Source organism: Myotis yumanensis, unplaced genomic scaffold (assembly GCF_028538775.1).
Source record: "Myotis yumanensis isolate MYYU_CA2020_CCGP unplaced genomic scaffold, mMyoYum1.0.hap1 SCAF_3, whole genome shotgun sequence".
Lineage (NCBI taxonomy): Eukaryota > Metazoa > Chordata > Mammalia > Chiroptera > Vespertilionidae > Myotis > Myotis yumanensis.
The window spans coordinates 28398000-28416238 of record NW_027223754.1 but is presented as its reverse complement, the minus strand read 5'-3'; the positions used below and the strand labels follow the sequence as shown (position 1 = coordinate 28416238).

General features: G+C 51.1%; 1 protein-coding gene across 1 annotated transcript in view; it reads right to left on the bottom strand.

Annotated features, from left to right (window-relative positions):
- The window catches only part of RASA3 (RAS p21 protein activator 3), a 116181-nt gene extending 101986 nt beyond the window's left edge, over positions 1-14195 (bottom strand). The window contains exon 1 of the mRNA XM_070408539.1: positions 14044-14195. Within this exon, the coding sequence (XP_070264640.1) occupies positions 14044-14098 (55 nt within the window). The 5' untranslated portion in view covers positions 14099-14195. The remainder of the gene's footprint in view (positions 1-14043) is intronic.
- Positions 14196-18239: the final 4044 nt, after the last annotated feature.

The window sequence follows — 18239 nt, the reverse complement described above, 5'->3', positions numbered from 1 at the left end:
GCCCACTGAGGGCTTCCCTTGCTGTGGGGTAATCTGCAACTCAAACTTGCATCCAGAGACACAGTAGTAACAGCCTTGTCCCTCTGTGAGAGAAGCAACAGCTTCCTCTAGTATCTCTTGGGCATAGTTAGCACATGAATATAGTGCCTCAATGACCAGGCCCACAGGATCCAAGAACAGCAGCCAGGGGTTAGAGCAATCATACCCCCACCCAGCACACAAAAGCAATGCTTTGTGCTTTGGTGCCTGTGTTTGGGTGGCGCCTGCAAGCTCTAAGTGCAGGCTCATCACAAGATAACTTCCTACAGTTTTTAAAATAGTTAATTGATTCACTAATACCCACTTCCTGTCATGAGAGCCTTGTGCCACAGAGATAAAAACCATAGAACAACCCAGAAAAAAAGTTACAGAATTCAAAACAACATGCTAAGTAACTTCAATTGTCACCTAAAGTTCGTAGAATCAAATGGAGCGGCGTGGCCCGCTGTTTTCCAGTTTTTTCCATAACACGTGCAGCCTTGTATGGATTTTTTTTTTAACTAAACTAAATGCTTTCTAACTAGCCCAGAAGTGAGAAACACCTCCTACTCCCTACTTCCACGGCATTTTGGGGGAAAACACAGCCTCCTAGTTAGTAGGTTGCTACAGACAAGATTTATTCCTACAAAACTGCATTTATATGTGCGACTATTCTTCTTCAAGAAGTAGCATGACGCTCTCTAAGAAGAGAACACACAGGCTCAGAAGCATCCTACAGTCAAGTTGGCCACATCCTAGGGTCCCCTTGGAGGGCAACCCGATGTACCAAGTGTGCCAGGCCTGCGCCCCACCCCCATCCCATGTCCAATGGGCCCTATTTTACCTGAATGTGGTTTGCAACTCTGAAGCACACACATATAAACATAAACATACGAAATAGTGAAAATAATGTGCTGTCCTGCACTCCTGTTAATCTCTATGTCCCATTCCTAGTCTTCCCTGCTTCTGCTTTCCAAGGAAAATGGCACATTTCAAGGAACCTAAGAAGCCTCTGTTGCGAGACAGACCATCGTTATCTCCCTCTAAGAAAATGGGAAACACTGACAGTCGCTTGTCAACGCACCTTCTCCAGAATTGATCAACTGCACTTACCAATAGATGAATCTTTAAAAGAGGTAAAACACCGAGTTAATGTTTATTTCTTTCTAATGATTAAAGTTCTGCTCTTACTCAATGAGGCCACTTTGTATAATTAAAATTAATTCTGCATATATAGTTTCTGTTATTTCTGAGAATTCGCTGGTTTGGAAAATACATTGAATGCAGTGTGTGTACGTGTGTGTGCACATGCACAGGCATGCATGCATGTGTTTGTACACCTAGGTATCTGTTTCTGGAAGAATAGGAAGAGCAGCTTAGACCTGTCTCAGTTTACCTTAGCACAAAGGGGAGCTTACCTCCTCAAGACCTGAAAATTCCCCAGTTATTATTCCCATACACAAGTGACTATGTCAATAAGTCTGTCTTGTTTATCCTTTAGTCTCTAACATCTTGGAAGGCAAGGCCTATGTTTTCTTTGCATCTTGTGAAATCCCCAGTTTATGGCTCCATGGACCCAACTACATGAAACACACAGGTGGCGCACATCCGCTCCCCCTGGGCTGACTTCAGCGAGTAGTCAGCCTGTGTGTTTTGGAACTGCCACCTAAGCAACCCATGAGTGCTTTAGAGTGGGAAGAGAACAACTAGTATTTGTGACCAATGCCTCAAGTCAAATTAAAAGTTCTTATAATTGCTTATTAGAGTGACCCCAAAAAGTCATCTATCTTACACTGACTTCTGAATGCTACCCCATCCTGGTCCACCCCCAGTCTTAACACACAAAACATATATATATATATATATATATATATATATATATATATCCCACAATACTTTCCAGATCAGATGCATACGGAAGTGTCCCAAATAGTTCTAAATATTGTATTTGATAAACAGTGCCAGCCCCACTTTGAGGCCATGGTGATACTAAAGCCTGGACTATGTTCTAAAGCAAGAGGCAGGGTTTTAGAGAGCCATGTGCTCAGGCAACCATCCATCAGTCCATGATGGATTAGAGACCCGGCTTGCTGTTGCCTGGCCCTCGTTATCGAGAATCAGCAGATATAGCCTACCTTTAAACAACAACTTTCTTGCCCTGGCCCAGTGTGGCTCAGTTGGTTCAGTATAGTACCATTCACCAGAAGGTTGCTGGCTCGACTCCCCATCAGGACACATGCCTGGGTTGCAGGCTTAAACCCTGGTAGGGGGCGTGCAGGAGGCAGATGATCCATGTTTCGCTCTCACATTAATGTTTCTCTCTCTCTCCCTTCCCTTCCTCTCTCTCTAAAAAAAAAAAATTAATTAAAAATATTTTAAATAAAACTGCATTCGTATATTCACAAATCTGGTGGATTCTAGTGCAGTTACCAACAGGAAAGCTGACTGGGGCAGAGGAGACGGCAGTGCACAGAAGGGCAGGATTGGGTAGTGCCACCTCTCCAGTGTTCCGAGAGAAAAAGGGAAAAATACAGAATTAAATTGTTAGTTCTATATTACAGTGAATCATGATCAGATGAAAAAGAAATAAAAGACCAATCTAATTTGAAGGACTAGACACCCAGCCTGCTCCCTCCTCTTGCCTCCTGACCGCTCCCCTCGGCTCCTGGACTAAATAGTCTGCTTGCCCTGGAAGGGCATAAGGTAGAGAGGGAAAGCCTTCCCTGACGAGAACACCGGAATATACTTTAGTAAAGAAAATCAACAGAAAACCAAGATCCTGAGCAAAAACATAATGACAAGTGGTTTCTTTCTTCCCACGCGACCCTTTATTTCCAGTCAGGACGTGAATAAACACATTCTTGGGTCCAAATGCTGAAACCCTTTCTCCAAATACTTGATGCAGAGCTGAACGGAGCAGGAAATGATGAACAGAGAAAGGAATGCCGCAGATTCCAGATGGATGGAGCCAGCTGGGGGTGCTCAGGAAGCTGCTGAGGTCTGACCAGCACCTCCCAGGATTTGTTAGGAAGTCATCACCGTGGAAGTACAACTACAAGGGGACAATCGCGCCATCTGTAGCCCACCCAGCTCAGAGGGAATCCCACCAGGCCAGGCCATCCCCCTTCCAGGGAGGTGTTGGCTTGGGCTGCCAAGCTAGGGGCTCTCACAGAAGCAAGCTGGTTAGTCCTTGGGGTTTGTACCTGGTATGAAGCAAGAGCCGGATACAAACACCCTCTGACTCTGCCCCAAGTTAACAGGTGGACGGAACTTCCCATCAAAAACTACAGAATCGTCCAGGGATCGCCTTCCCCTTACTGACACCAGACACGCTCCGGTTCCCCTGCAGGGAGCAGACTTCCATGAGGCGAGGTGGGACACTGCTCACTTCTAAACGATTACAGCTCAAGTACCAGTGTTTGCAATGGTTTCTTTTTCATGTGTCCCCTAGACTAACAACTCTCTCACTTGAATTCCAGTATATTCTCCTGAGTGGCAGAGCCCAGCCCAGGGACCTCAGAGCTGGTGGAAGACTGGGAGCTCCCACCTGACTACAGTCAACTGAGAGAACAGGCCAGAAACAGGAGAAAAACTATAAGAAAACCCCCACGTTGTGGGCCTAAAAAGTTAAAGGTTTCTGATAAAAATACAAAATATTAAAAAACCAAAAACAATTGTAGAAAAAGCTCTCACGCCATAGAAAGTGGAAAGGCAGGTGTCCCAGCAGTGTGGCCCCAGGGCAGGCGGTGGGGGCCTCACCAAGCAGCCCTTGGGGCTCTCAGACTGCATGTGTCCCCAAACACACACCCACAGACCCCCTGGGATCAGACTGCATGAGCCACGTGACCACTGCAGTGTCTCTGCAGCCTCCACTGTGTCTGGAAGACAAAACAAGATTAAGGCTTGCTTGAGAAACAAGACCCATTGTATGTATGTATGTATGTGTGTGTGTGTGTGTGTGTGTGTACTGTATGTCTACATAAACATACACACACACACACACACACACACACATTGATTTCAGAGAAGAGGGGAGAGGGAGAGAGAAATAGAAACATCAACAATGAGAGAGAATCATTGATATCATTGATCGGCTGCCTCCTGCATGCCCCACACTGGGGATCGAGCCCTCAACCTGGGTATGTGCCCTGACTGGGAACTGAACTATGACCTGCTGGTTCATAGGTTGATGCTCAACCACTGAGCCATGCTGGCTGGGTAGGACCCATGTTTATACTCCACACTCCTTACTCCGGCACACAAGGCTGGTTCCCTGGAGCCATGGATCTTGGCTATGGGGAAACAATCCGCAGAAGCTGCTGTGAGCCTTCCTTATATCTCCATCCCACCACCACATTGGGCACACAGCACTATGTACCTCTACCCCTGAAACAGGCCCCAGAGCCTGTGTGTGTGGTGTGTGTGGTGTGTGTGTGCATGTATACATGTTTGTCTGTGTCACATGTTTATATGTACACATAGTTGCATGTGTGTGCACATGTGCCCATGTATTGTGCCCATATGCTTCTGTGTTTATGTCCAGAAGTTGTTCGGGGCTTAGGGAGTGTGGTGTGTGTTTGCCATGTGAGCATGATATAAGCAGAATTTACCGCACTTGAAACTCACCCCTATGAAGTAGATAAAATAGACAATTGTTTGATCCTAAGTTAAAAACCATTTATGGCTGTCCGACAGGCCAGCATGGCCTCCGGAAAAAGCTGAGCTTGCCAGCCCAGTCCCTAGCAATCTGGAATTCCCCATCCCAGCCCCCAGCCCAAAGGCCATGGGAAAGCCAGCCCATCACAGCATCCTACGCAGACATATAACAAGAAGCCAGTTTGGTCAGGTCCCCTGGGGTCTGCACGCTGATGGAGTTTCCGGAACAGTTCTTTTTCCTGGATCTCTGCTGATAGCTCTGTACCACAGTCTGACCCCAGCCTTGGAAAGCCCCAATTTAGCTGGGCCAACATAAGCAGATGCCCAGGGGCTTGGAGGCCTGGGGCTGAAGCCCCCTCCAGTATGCCCAAGTTTAACTGCCCCACTCCCCCCGCCTCCCCCTTGACCTGCCTTGCCACAGAGCCTCCATCTGTAGGTCTCAGAAGTGGCTCAGGCATTTGAGGCAACTCAAGACACTCAGTTGGGAAGTGGGTCAGCAGGCTGCAAGCCCCCAGCTGTCGTGGCCTCTCGAGGACCTCAGTGAGTCCCATAAATGCCCATTTGAAGATTCACTGAGAAGGAGAAGGCCTCGGGTGGGAAATAGCTCTCTGTTTGAGGAAGTGATTTGATACACACCCAAGCAGGCTGCGCCTTACTAACCACAGAAGCACCTGGGTAACTGCAAGTTCATCACAGGACAACGTAGGCCGTCATAAACGCACTTGCTGTGTGACCTTGGGAGCCTCCCTGCACAGAATCAGTACAACGTCCTACAGGAGCCGTCTTTGCATCCCTCGGCAGGTCCGTGGCTCCCGGAGCCAGGCCTGATCTGTGAAAATGGACAGCGTACACAAAATCAAACAAACCGGCTGTTCTGGTAACTCCCAGGAATGGATTTAGAACCCAAAGGAGAAACTACAAGAGCTAAAAAGAAAATGAAATATTTTTCCTCACAAGAGAAAACAACATAAAACAAAGCTAAAGAGAAGATTTGGGGGGCAGACGTAGCATCCTCAACCATTTCACGGGCTTGGCTGTGTGAGGATCCCTGGAGGTTACTCTGTGTGGCTTTTTATCATGACAAGGAAGGAGGAAACCGGTCCTGACTCAAGTGGCCCGCACACAGATCACACCTAACTGGACCCGTGTGGCGCCTCACAAAACTATGAGTCCAACAACAAGGCTCCCGAAAGAGACACACGAATAATTAGCACCCTTAACTCTGTTCAGTGTCCCCAAGAAGCCAGAAGCCCAAGCCCAATCCCAGAATCCTATCTGTCCCAGAGGCGGGCAAAGGGGAAGAGGGTCTCATTAAAAGCCTGGTGACTTGGTCCTGGTCCTGGTGCACTCGGCTGCTGAGCAGGAAGCACGGCGGCGTCCAGTGCGCAGGGGGATGTAGTCACCTGGTCAGGAGAGCACCGCCGCCCAACAGGAGGACTTGACCTTTGGATTGTATCCTGCTGGCAACTGGGGGCCAAGATAGAAGAATTCTCTACATTTGGGAAGTTTTCAGGTCACAGGAACAGAAGCAATGTGAGAGGAAAACACATTCCTCGGCTGACTCGGAGTGAAGGGCACTGTGCTCTGTGTCTAGAAAAGGTCCCGATGTCCTGCGTAACCCTGAGCGTGGCTCCCAGCCTCCCTCCAGCCCTCCTGGGAGACACTGACTGTAACAACATGTTTTACGTGTTGAGATGCAGCATTTACCAACCACGGGCTTATCCCGGGAGGCTAACTGTCCCCAATGTGGGGCTCAAACTTACTCGAAAACTGAAACTAACAATGCCAAATTTCAGGAGAGGGAGCTGCGGCCCTGGGGAATCCAGCCCTGCATGCAGAAACACGCCTAGCATTTGCCGACACTCCAAGAGCGAGGAATCACTATCTCTGATCCCACAGTCATCTTGATGATCCATCATTTCCAGCAGGAATTAAAAAACACACACACACACTCAAACCAAAAGCTCCCCAGACACTCTGATCCCTGGGTAGGTTCCCGCATGTGAGAACCACTTCCTGGGTTCCAGCCCAGGGAGAGAGCTGAGGAGCCAGGAACTGGGAGACACTCATCTCCCTATTTCCAAGGATAATCACATGACTTGCATTTATACCAAAGTTTAAATGTGTTAACTGTTAATTTTGAAAGCTGCCTCACATTTCAAGAAAACACCAGGTCATCTGCTGCAGATGACGTGACTTTACGTTCCCTTTCTCCCGTGTCTGAGTTTTCTGAACACAGCAGCCAGAGCGCCAAACCCGCTCGGCGTGTCGGAGCTGGTCCGAGGTCCCTCTCATGAGCCAATCCTGGCCCCTCCGCTCCAGCAGCCTCCACTGTGCTCCAGCTTGCTATTCACTCATTTCTGCACTCCGGCGGCAGCCCTGCTCCTGTCTCTCTCACACTTTCCCTGTACAGAGCGGGCCTTCTATAATCCAGGTAAATCATTTTCCCTTCTGGGCCTTGGTTCCTCTACAGAACATTGTTCTATCCATTTTTAAAGTTGTTGTGTTTTTAAAGTCTCTATTTACTTGTCTAGATACAAAATTTCATATCCGTGCATGAGAGTCATGCCTTTGCTTTTTCAAAACAGACCTTTAATTTCTTACTTGCTTCCCTCTTCCTTCCGAAGGCTTTCCACACTCCCAACCACAGGGCATCCGACTAACGGGCTTGTGCAGGTCTTTATTTCCACGTCTGCACTTGTTTACCTGGCTTTTACTGCTCTGTAAGGGGATGATCGGAGATAGGCTTTCTGTATTTTGCTTTTCTTTCTAGTCATACCCCATGGAACTTCCTGCACGTCATGTGGCCTGGCCAGGCTCTAACTCATTCCTCAGAAAGCTGCATAATATTCCACGCTGTGGAAGCACCCTTCCTATTGGCATACACTTTGTTTTCACTTTTGCTATGTGTTCATTTAACCCTGACTGTAGTGCTGCTGCCATGAGCATTCCTGTACATCTCTACCTACCAGTCAAGGTTAGAGCATTCCTTCACGCTGTGAGCTCCTCCTCTCCTTTGCGGAGTACAGACCCCCACTCTGACATCAGGATGCAGAAAACTAGACAATCAGTGAGGATGCACCCTCACTTCCCTCACCTCCCCCACCCGACCCTGCCAATGCCATGATCTTACATCTGCTCTCTCACCTTGGACTCTCCAGGAGTGACCAGCAGCTGCAGGACTCAACATTCAAGTCCCCACAAGGCCCATCCGAGTGCCCCACTCTACCTCTTCCGAGGCCAGAGGCCTATCCACACGCCTCACTGGCCGCTCCAGCCAACCACTGCTGTCCCCCAAAGCTGCGTCCACTGCCCGGCTCTATGTCACACAATGACCCCCTCCTTCTCCAAACTTGTAATGGTAGGTTCAAGGCTGCTTTCCCCTGATGCATGACCTCGCCCACCTGCTATCGGCACAAAGTGCAGCTGTCCTATCTGTTTAGTAGGAACTCTAATTTGCTGCAAGGTTAACACAACAAATAGCTTCAAATTGGAGCTTCAAATCACACTGGTAACACCTGTCAATAAAGAGCAGTGCAGTGGAAGTATCGCAAGCTCGTTAAGCTCCCCCCAAAGGTCTTACTCTCCACTTTGACAAAGAAACTGAGGCAGAGAGAACTTGGATTTGTCTGAAGACACAGAATTAGTGAGAAAACATAGCCGTGACTCAGTCTTTGTGGTTAGCTACACCCTCCACCCTCTCCAGCACTGGCTCCCGGGGGCTCTGGTCCCCACAGCGGCCTACAAGCTCCACCTGTGAACACAGAAGCCCAACCATCTTCACTCAAGTGCGACTTGCAAACCTCGCATCTCAGGCCTTAGCAGCTACCACTTCTGGTTCTTCCCAGCGAATACATCCATCTCCTTTCTAAACATGTATTCGTCTTAAGACTAAGACATGCTGCACCAGTCTTCTCACTCTCCAAGTACCTTCAGGAAGGTGGGCGTATTTATACGCTCAAAAGCCTCATTAGCTTCAGAGAAGCAAATCTAAACGTTTTCTACCAAGTGCTATATTGCAGCCAGGTGATCCATCTACAAGGCTGCCTCAGGCTCACCTGCCCAGTGCCTTGGGGGTTGTATGGGGGGGTGGGGGGCGGCCCTTCTCGAAGAACCATCTCTGGATTTCTGCATTCTGTTCAAGATCAAATCTTCACAATTTCTCTCCTCTTGGACTCCTATCCCGGCGACCCCTGGTCAGTGGCTCAGAGCAACAGGGCTAGCACTTGCAGCAAAGTTTCCCAGCCCTTCACTATCCCCACCCCCAACCACCACCACCACCATTCAAACCCAAGATCATGGACAAAGAAAAGACAGATAGTATTAAGTGGTGAGGAGAACAAGAACGTTGGCATACACAAAAGTGGGTTCAAATCCCAGTTCCGCTCTTACAGGCTGGGTGACTTTGGGCAAGTTAAGTTCTAGAAGTCCCCCTTCCTCGAAGCAAGTGTCCTGGAGTTGTGAGAATTTGAATTACAGTGAGATAATACACACAAGCTAGACACCTGAAGTCTGCATCCCTCTCCACCCCCACACGCATGCACAGCAAACCCACCCCCTTCCCAGGCAAAACCTGGAGCCACAGGCTGAAATCACCCTTGGCCCTGAGCCCAGCAGCTCCCCAGGCACAGTCCCGTTCTGCACATTAGTCCTTAGGGGTTAAAAATAGCACAGGCAGCTAGCTGATCTCGGTTAATAGAATATCCAGGTTAATTTTAGCATCAAAAAGCTCAGGAGAATATAAAATCCCTGATGCCAAGACCCACGTGTGGCCAGCACAGCTTCTTTTTACACTGTCACACACACACACAACTAATGTCACTGACATCACTCCCTTAAATTCACAAAAGGTTTTCTCTAACTGAGAACACAATTTTTCTTTGCCCTGTGAAGCCACTACAACTAACAATAGCTATTTTAACTTAGTAAGCAGGACCAGCACCTCATCTGATCCTTATAGAAACCTGTGAGGGTCACACTACTGTTTCCCATGGAGGACATCGGGTTACATATCACACTTTTAGCGGGGCGCACCTAGAACCCTGAGGTCCCAACCCCTGTGGTCTGAGCCTTTGCGCCATCTCCCCTCCTCACAGCTGAGTGGCCAAGGGAGGCGCAGGCTAGGGGCCCTCGCCACGGTTCCCTGCTCTCCTCTCACTCAGCGCTCTGCCCTGCCTAAGGGACCCCCGGATCCTGGTGGGATTACGTTTGCCACTAGGTGGAGGGAAGGCAGCGGCTCGGACAGGCCCGAAAACAGGGCCACGTTTTTGCTGAATGGGAGGAACGGCCAGTTCCGATGAGCTTGTGCTGGACCCAGACTGCCATCGCCCTTCTTGGCGGACAAGCCCTAATCTGACAGAGAAGGAACATGAGAGCTTGCTCTGAGCCCAGTGAGCAAACGAGGTGCAGCCGGATCCAAGGAGAAGGAGGGGAGATACAGGGTCAGAGGAAGGCCTGCAGCAAGGAACCAGGCGGAGCTCAGCCTCCCATGGGACACGGCCGTTAACACACCCAACAGATCCAAACGGCACCCTCGGACGGATGCGGAAAACCATTAACAGAGCAGGAGGGCTTTCCTCACTCTGAAGTGCAAGGCTATGCTTTTTTATTTATGCCGGGGGGGGGGGGGGGGGGGGGGGGGCTTGAGAGAAACACCATTGTCTGTTGCTCTTAAGTGAACACATTTATCAAGATAAGATGACACTTCAAAATGAGTAGTAACTATTATGGAAAAGGAACATATCCCTGGGAAGTGAGGCTATCGAGCAAATGCTTAAGGAAAGGAGCATTAGGTCCCAAACAACGCTGCCCAGCAGAAGTGATCTCGTGTGGGTTCTTCCCCAACCAGAGTCTAAAAATCTTCTAGCTGCTTCCCTTTCAGCGCTGAAGTCCTGACTCATGGAAAGTCAGAACACACTTCCTCAAAGCGGTCAGCCCATAGGAAGTGCGTCCAGTTTACAAGACAAGAGACGCTGGTGTAAAAACAGTTAATAACCGGCACCAGAGACAGACAGTGTTTAAGATTTTTAAGTGTCCTGAAGAGCTAGCTATCCAGGATAACACCGCAAGACCGACATGGGGAAAACAACAGGTTCAAGACAAGGACTCCAAATAGTTACAATAAAAACATCTCACTTGTATTCGGTACTTTCTTATGTATTATCTCATTTGCAGAAGGTGGAAGGAAAAAGAAAGGGGAAGAGGGAAAAAGAGACTCTTTCCATTTCCCCCAACTTTAGCCTTTCAATGAGACCAAGTTACCATCACACTTTCCAAAATGATTTCAGGACTAAAGGCCAAACTCTTACATGTAAAAAACAAAAACAAAAAAAAACCTCTCCATCCCCTCCAAAAGTGTTCTGCCTTTTTTCTTAGCAACAGTAGTGATATTGCTCTTACTGGTATAACTTCAGGGAGAATTTTTCATTTTGCCTTTTTCTGGGAGTGAGGCAGGCAGGCGTTAACGCAAGGCTGAACAACGCCGTCTTGTAAGCTCCCACCGGATGCAGCAGACAATAAGAGCCTGCATTTTGCAAATGGAAAAATAAGGCTATGAAAGGGGAGGACACTTGCCCCGGGTCATCCAGCCAACAGCAGACATGGGCATGCAGCCAGCTAGCCTGGAAACAAGGCTCAGAGATGAATGGACAGCTCGGCCAGTGCAGTGTCTCTCCAAAGAAGGAGAGGCGAGCATGCATGTGACGGTGTGTGCGGTGTCTCATGCACATCTGCCCCTCCTCCAAATCAACTCTGGTGTCCCTCATCACGCAGGCCAGTCAGGGCCGAGACTGGCCACAAATAGAGGACTCGGGAAAGAAATCGGCACACCACCCACCTCGGGATCATCATCGTCCTGCTCTACTGACGGCTTTCCCACAAGTTAAAGGAGACTGCCCCAAACCAGCCCACCCACACTTCACCTTCCGGGTCTCCAGCCCAGCCCAGTCCAGGCTCTAACTCAGCGGCACAGCCTCGTCCATTTCTGTGCCCAGACACAGAAGGAGGCCCTGCCTGTTCTGTGTGTAGGCCCTGACTCTCTGCATGCCCGCAGCTACAAAGGTGAGACACAGATGTCACCCTCCTGTAGCCCAGCCCTATAGGCAAGGACCCTCCTCAGGAAGGAGAGAAAACAGGGGCTTCTCGGAGCTGGAACCATGTGCAGGGAGTTGGATGGCTGCTGCACAGGCGTTTCTACCTCAGTGCTATAGCTCCCAAACACGGGGGTGGGGGATCCGAAGGCTCTAACAATACCCATTCCCCATGTGGGGTTAGAGATGGCAGATGTTCCCGTCGCTGCACTAATCCTCAGCTGAGCTGGGTGTTTCTCTCGCCTGTTTAAAGTGCAGCACACAAGAGAGACCACCAAACAGTGTCGTCTAACCCCCTTCTTCCGCACAGGCCCCTCCGTGCTGGGGTCCAGAACCCTCCCAGGAGTGCGCACTTGACAGGCAGTGGGGCTGCCTCCCCTGGACCTTTGAGTGTCTCCTCGCCCTCTTGCTTCACACACTATGCCATCCTGGAAAGAAATCAATGCTCTCTACTTAATAAACCGCCATTCCAGAGCCCTCCTTGAGCAGAGTCTGAGGCTGGCTTGCTGTGCTGGGCCCTGGACCACACAGTCCCCAGACCCATTCCTGTCTGCTGCACCCGGAACCTGGCACACTCCCCACCGCCACACCCACACTCCAATGCCCCTGTCTTCTCCCCTTGATTTTCCAAGGAAGCACCTCAAATCCTCGGGGGTCCCACGAAACTCACTGGACCCAGGCAATGAGCGAGGGCTCTTGGCTGAGGGAACCCTAACAGAGGCACTTTCCCCTGCCCCCGCTTTGGGGGCGTTCAGTGTTGAATCTCTCAGTGTGAGGGTGCAGCAGACTTGAACCAAGTAAACAAGAGCAGCCCTCTCCAGGCTGACTCCCCGGGCTGAAGCGCTGCCACATGCTATCTGCAGTGCTTCTGAGCCAAAAAACCAACAGCGCCTCAGCAATGATCCATAAACCAAAATAAAGCAGACAGGAAGCAACATGCTGATTTGGGGTAGCTGGAATTCCTCAGGCAGCATCAAATGTCATCAGCAACTGACACTTCAGCAGTCACTAGGTGCCTGGCGCGGTTCCCAGTGGCCCTGTTTCACGGGGGAAGAGATGGGAATGTGGAGCACTCCCAGCGACAGGGAGGTCAGCAGGCAGGAAGACCCTGAGCGTGACGACACGCTGGGTCCTCAGAAGCCCTCTCCAACATGAACTGTCCTCTCACCCGGCACATTCATGGCATTAACGTCTAACAGTAATTCCAGGCATAGATCTTGCTGGGTTTTTTGTGTTGTTTTTTTGGGGGGGGTGAGGGGATGGAGAGGGGACTTGCTCATCACCCTCCCAAGATAAAACAGAACTGGGAAAAAAAAAAAAAATCTCTCCGGATAAACCCAGGAAATCCAGATATAGCCCTCCAGCCCCCTCCAGAATCTGCATTTCATTTCCCTCCCCCAGTTCTTGAGTCCAGTGAGAAAGGCAGAATCCTCCAGGGTGACAGGGCCTGGCCAACAGCTCCCTCCGCCAGTTCTCAATGGAAGGTGGGGGAGGGGTGGCTCCCTGCCCTGAGGGAGCCCGGGGCCAGAGATTGCTCCACACATTCACAGGCAGACATATGCGCACACAAACACACAGTCACCGGCACAGACGTGTGCACACGGACACATGTGCACACAAAAACACACACCCACACAGAGGTGTGCACACACAGGCACCGGTCAACAGCCCAACCCCGGCCCTGGCCCTGGGGGGACATGAGGAAGAGCCAACACGTTCACATAAAAGGAAGTTTCTGGGTGCAGCAGCCGAGGAGATGCTGAACCCTGAGATGGGTGGATTTGACACCTGAAATGCACGCATCCAGAGTCTCCACACGCGCGCGCGCATTTAAGCGCACACACAGGCACACACTCTTAGAGGGAACGGACCCGCGTCCTACAGCGCACCACCCTCTCCGTGCAGGCGACCCCAATCCCGGCACTGCATCTCCAGGGGCTTGGGGCCGCTCGCGGCGCAGGGGGGCTCGGGGAGCTGAGTTCCCGAAGCCGCCGGGCCTGGCTCGGCCCAGTCACCGACCTCCGGGAGAGGTGGGGAGGGGGCCGCGGCTGGCGTACCGGCCGTCCTGGGGGAGGTGAGGAGGGGGCCGTCCTGGGGGCACAGCCAACTGACCGCTGGTGCCCACGAGGGGGGAGGGGCGCGGCCCGCGGACCAGCAGTCCCCGGGGGGTGAGGAGGGGGCCTCGGGGGAGCGCGCATCTCCAGGAGCGGATCCGGGACTGGGGGCGCCGACCGCAAGACCCGCGAAGACCCCGCTGCCCCGCCGGCCCCCGGACGCTCACCGATCTTGATCTTCACGCTCTGGAAGACCCGGAGTCCCTCTTCTTCCACCGCCATGCTGGTCGGATTCGCGCGCGGAGTCCCGCCGAAGAGCCGAGCCGAGCGGCCGCACAGTCCCGGCTCTGCGCCCTACCCAGCGCCCGCCGGGTCGGGGGCGCCCCGGCCACCCGGCCCCACCCACCGCGCCCGCCCATCGGTCCTACCCAGCTCCCCATTGGCCGAGGGCCGGCCGAGGGGCGAGGACGTGACGGCTCCGCCCACCGCGCGACCCCAACTGCCCATTGGCCGAGTCCGGGGGAGGGGCGGGGTCTGTTTCAGCGGTGGGAGCCCGAGGGACCGGGAGCGGGTGGTGGTGGCTGGGGGACAGGGAATGGGGGGGACTAAGGGGGACGCGGAGAAGGGTACCGCGGGAGGGGCGGGGGGGAGGGACCTAAGAGGATAGCGGGGCGGCAGCGCAGAGGGGACCGGGTGAGGGAGGAGGAGGGGGGGCACCAGACGGGGGGTGGGGGTGGGAAGGTGCGCGGCGAGTCCCGGGGAGGGGGGCGGGGGGGAACGGGCAAAGCCCTGCTGTCTGCTCTCTGCCTCAGGCATCTGCAGGGTCCTCTCCTCACTTCTTTTTTTTCCCATGTGCCTTTTATTTATTTTTTAAAATTGTTTAAAGTATTACAAATAGTAGTACATACATCTCCTTTTTCCCCCCATTGACCTTCCCCCAGCCCCCCTACCCCCTGGAACATGCCCCCCCCCCCCCCCCCCCTGCCCAGTGTCTTGTGTCCATGGGTTGTGCTTATATGCATGCATACAAGTCCTGCGGTTGGGGAGGGGGTGGAAAGAGATCAACCTCCTCACTTCTTTTACTTCTCTGTCTCAAGGTCCCCTCCTGACTTCCTCTCCACTTCCCTTCTCCCTTTTATCTTCATGGGGCCTATACCACACACACACACACACACACCCTGCATATAACAGAATAACAGCTTCATGAAGAGAGGGGTCTGTTCTTTTCACTGCTTTATCCTCACTGCCTAAAAAAAATAAAAATAAATGCTTGAGTATGTGTTTAAAGCATTAAGGACCATTCCTTACCCTAACTACCCTCAATCATCCTTTGAGTTTTGAGTTTATCCTCTCGAGACCTTCACTTCTGGCGTTTACTGGCAGTTTAACATGGGAGTTGAGGAAAGCAGCTCCTTGGTTCAGACCGCAGTGCTGCTGCCTCTAACTCTGGGGCCTGGGGAGATTTCTGTAGTGCATGCTGTGCCGTGCCTCCCAGATTTCCCCCTTAAGACCAAGCCTTTGCCTCCAGTCGGATAACTGAATAGCTCCCCCAGCTCCTGAGCCTCTCAGAGGATTGTGGCTAAGCTGCTTCTCTGCCCATCCTTCTTGCCTCTCGCGCTCCCGGGACTTGTTTGAGAACATTCCTGATAAAATCCTGCACACAGATCTCTGCCTCCGAGTCTGTTTCCAGGGGAACCCAACATAAGGTAGTTGGACCAGGAGTGTCTGGGAGCAGTCTCTGTGAGGGACTCTGAGAGCTGGACTCCCACTGGCACATCGCTGGAGGCACAGCAGCCCTGGTGCTGTAGCAGGGGTGAGCCGGGAACACAGGGGTGGGTGCAGTGTCGCAGGCATTGCAGAGGTTGGGGAAAGCAGTGATTATTTGGACTATGGGATCAGGTTGCTCTTGCTGAGGGCAAGGCAATGGGAAAAAAATCACTAATCTAACAAAAAATATGACAGAAAGAGGGCTTTCCTAGTACCATGTAAAGACACTCTCGTCTCCTGCAAGGCGGGGTGAGGGTGGGCGGGGAGCCATGGATCAGAGCCAGGACTTAATCATGAAGATTGAGAGAAGGTTGATTGCTCAACCCAAGGAAGGTTGCTGCACTGAGGTCAGGACCCTGGTTGGGAAGAAGGGAGTCCTTGAGGCTTGGGGGAACAACCTCTGGATTAATGCAGACCTCAGTGAATCTTCTGGTGGAGAGGTGTCCCACTTCTCCCTGTTAAGGCAAGTGCTCTCCATGCTTAAAGATGATACGGAGGCTTCTGCAAAGCAATACAGACACCCCAGCCATCTGCCTCCAACTCACTCCTCCACAACATTTGCATCACCCAGCTGGAAAAGTGCTGGGCCTGACGAGGGAGCTTCAGGGTCTAGGAAACCTATGCCAGAGGGAGCTGGAGAGTAAATGCAAAGCTCAATCCAGAGAAAGTTGGACTTAGGGGAGGCATAATATAAAGATAGATCAGGTTAGAGTTGATTGATATGGGATTATTCAACCCTGGTACAGAACTTGGCACCCTGGCAAAGACCATGTGGAAGCTTGTAGAAAGTGATGTCCCACACTGAATAAAGTGGAAATGCCAAATGGGCACAGCACACAGCAGAGGATGGCATCCAAATGCTCTGAGAAGTGACACAGGAGCGTAAATATGCTCCATAAAATAGGAAAACCTGTTGCTGACCCGGAAAGTCCAGAGGACACTCTGTTTACAAAAGTGATGATGAATGTGCTGGTGAGATCCTCCGCAGGGGTGGGCCACTGTAGGACTGGGCGGGGGGTAGCAGCGCTGTTACAGGGTGTGCTGGGCACCCTGATAGCAATGAGGATGATCCGATAGGGACATAATAGAGGCGAGATGGTAACAATTTAGCCATCAAGGCAGGTGCAATTACCATAGTGAGCAGCAAGACTGGAGTGGCAGCCTGCGCACCCCGAACTGCAAAGAGCTATAGAAATCGTCAGCCAAACACAGCATCAGGGGCAGGACAAATAGCCAGCCAACCAGTATATTGTTCAAGGTATACAATCAAAGGAAATCAATGAATGGGAGCAGGAGACTGAAGAAAGTTGCCCCAATGAAATGTCACCATCTCTTGTCCAATTTCCAGACATGAGTCAGTTCTCATCCCCAGAACCCACTGACTGAAGGAGAGGACCTAACTACAACTATAAATGGTAAGGACTCCCTTAGGACTTCGCCCAGGTAGGAAAGGAAAACACCTAGATATTTTGAGGGCTTTGGGGCTCAGGGTCTGACTCAACATTTGGTACACAGGGCCCTGAAGAGTCCTATGCTCCTATTAGAGTGGGATTTGTGAGGTCGGGAAAATAAATGAAGTCCTGGCCCAGAGGTGGCTCCCAGTGGGATTATTGGATCCATTGACCCACCGAGTGCTCATTTCCCCTGGCATTTAAGGTAACATGGGTATGGATGTATGTGACAGTTGTCAGAACACCTACATTGGCTTCTTTGCGCGTGGGTTCAGCGTCTTCCCAGCAGGGAAAGCCAAGTGGGGTGCCAAGATGGAAAATCAAAAACAGTAACACATCCTGTAGGAAAGTCAGAGATCAAGACTATCCTAAAAGGTCCTTTCATTCACCAGTCCCGCCTCTGATATCAGATAGGTCCTAGAGGATGACAGTGGACCACCACAGGCTAAACCACACAGTTGCCCCAACGGTAGCTGCAGTGCCAGCTGTGGGCCACTGCCAAGCCACATCAGCACAGCCTCTGGTCCATGGTGTGTGGCCGTGCAGCTGACAAATGCACTCTTCTCCAACCCTAAAAAGAAGGCAACTTACATCATATGGCATAGACTCTAGCACATACACTCTTGCCCAACCCCACCCTCCCCACCCCCGGCTTTCCTGCCCTCTGTTAGAATATACTGTAGAGACCTGGACCATCTGGACAGTTTGCAGAACATCAATTTGGATCACTACATTGATGATATTTTAATCAGGTAGATGAGCTAGAAGTTGGCAATTCATGGGAGGCTTTGATAAGACATGTGCTCAGAGAGTAGGAAATAAATGTATGAAGATTCAGGAGATCCCCACATGAGTGGGGCAAGATGTTCATGAGCCTGGGCTTCTCTTTCCCTTTAAGAAGCACAGAGGCCTGCACAGCATACTTCTGGGATTCCTTCCTTAACAAAACTCAACTCCACAGAACTATGCAAGCACCGTGCCTTCTCAAATCTGTGCTCTGTACAAAGGAATTGATCATTAGTTTTCTAAATTAGGATCTATTCCCTAAGAAAGTGGTTCTCAACCTTCTGGCCCTTTAAATACAGTTCCTAATGTTGTGACCCAACCATAAAATTATTTTCGTTGCTACTTCATAACTGTAAGGTTGCTACTGTTATGAATCATAATGTAAATATCTGATATGCAGGATGGTCTTAGGCGACCCC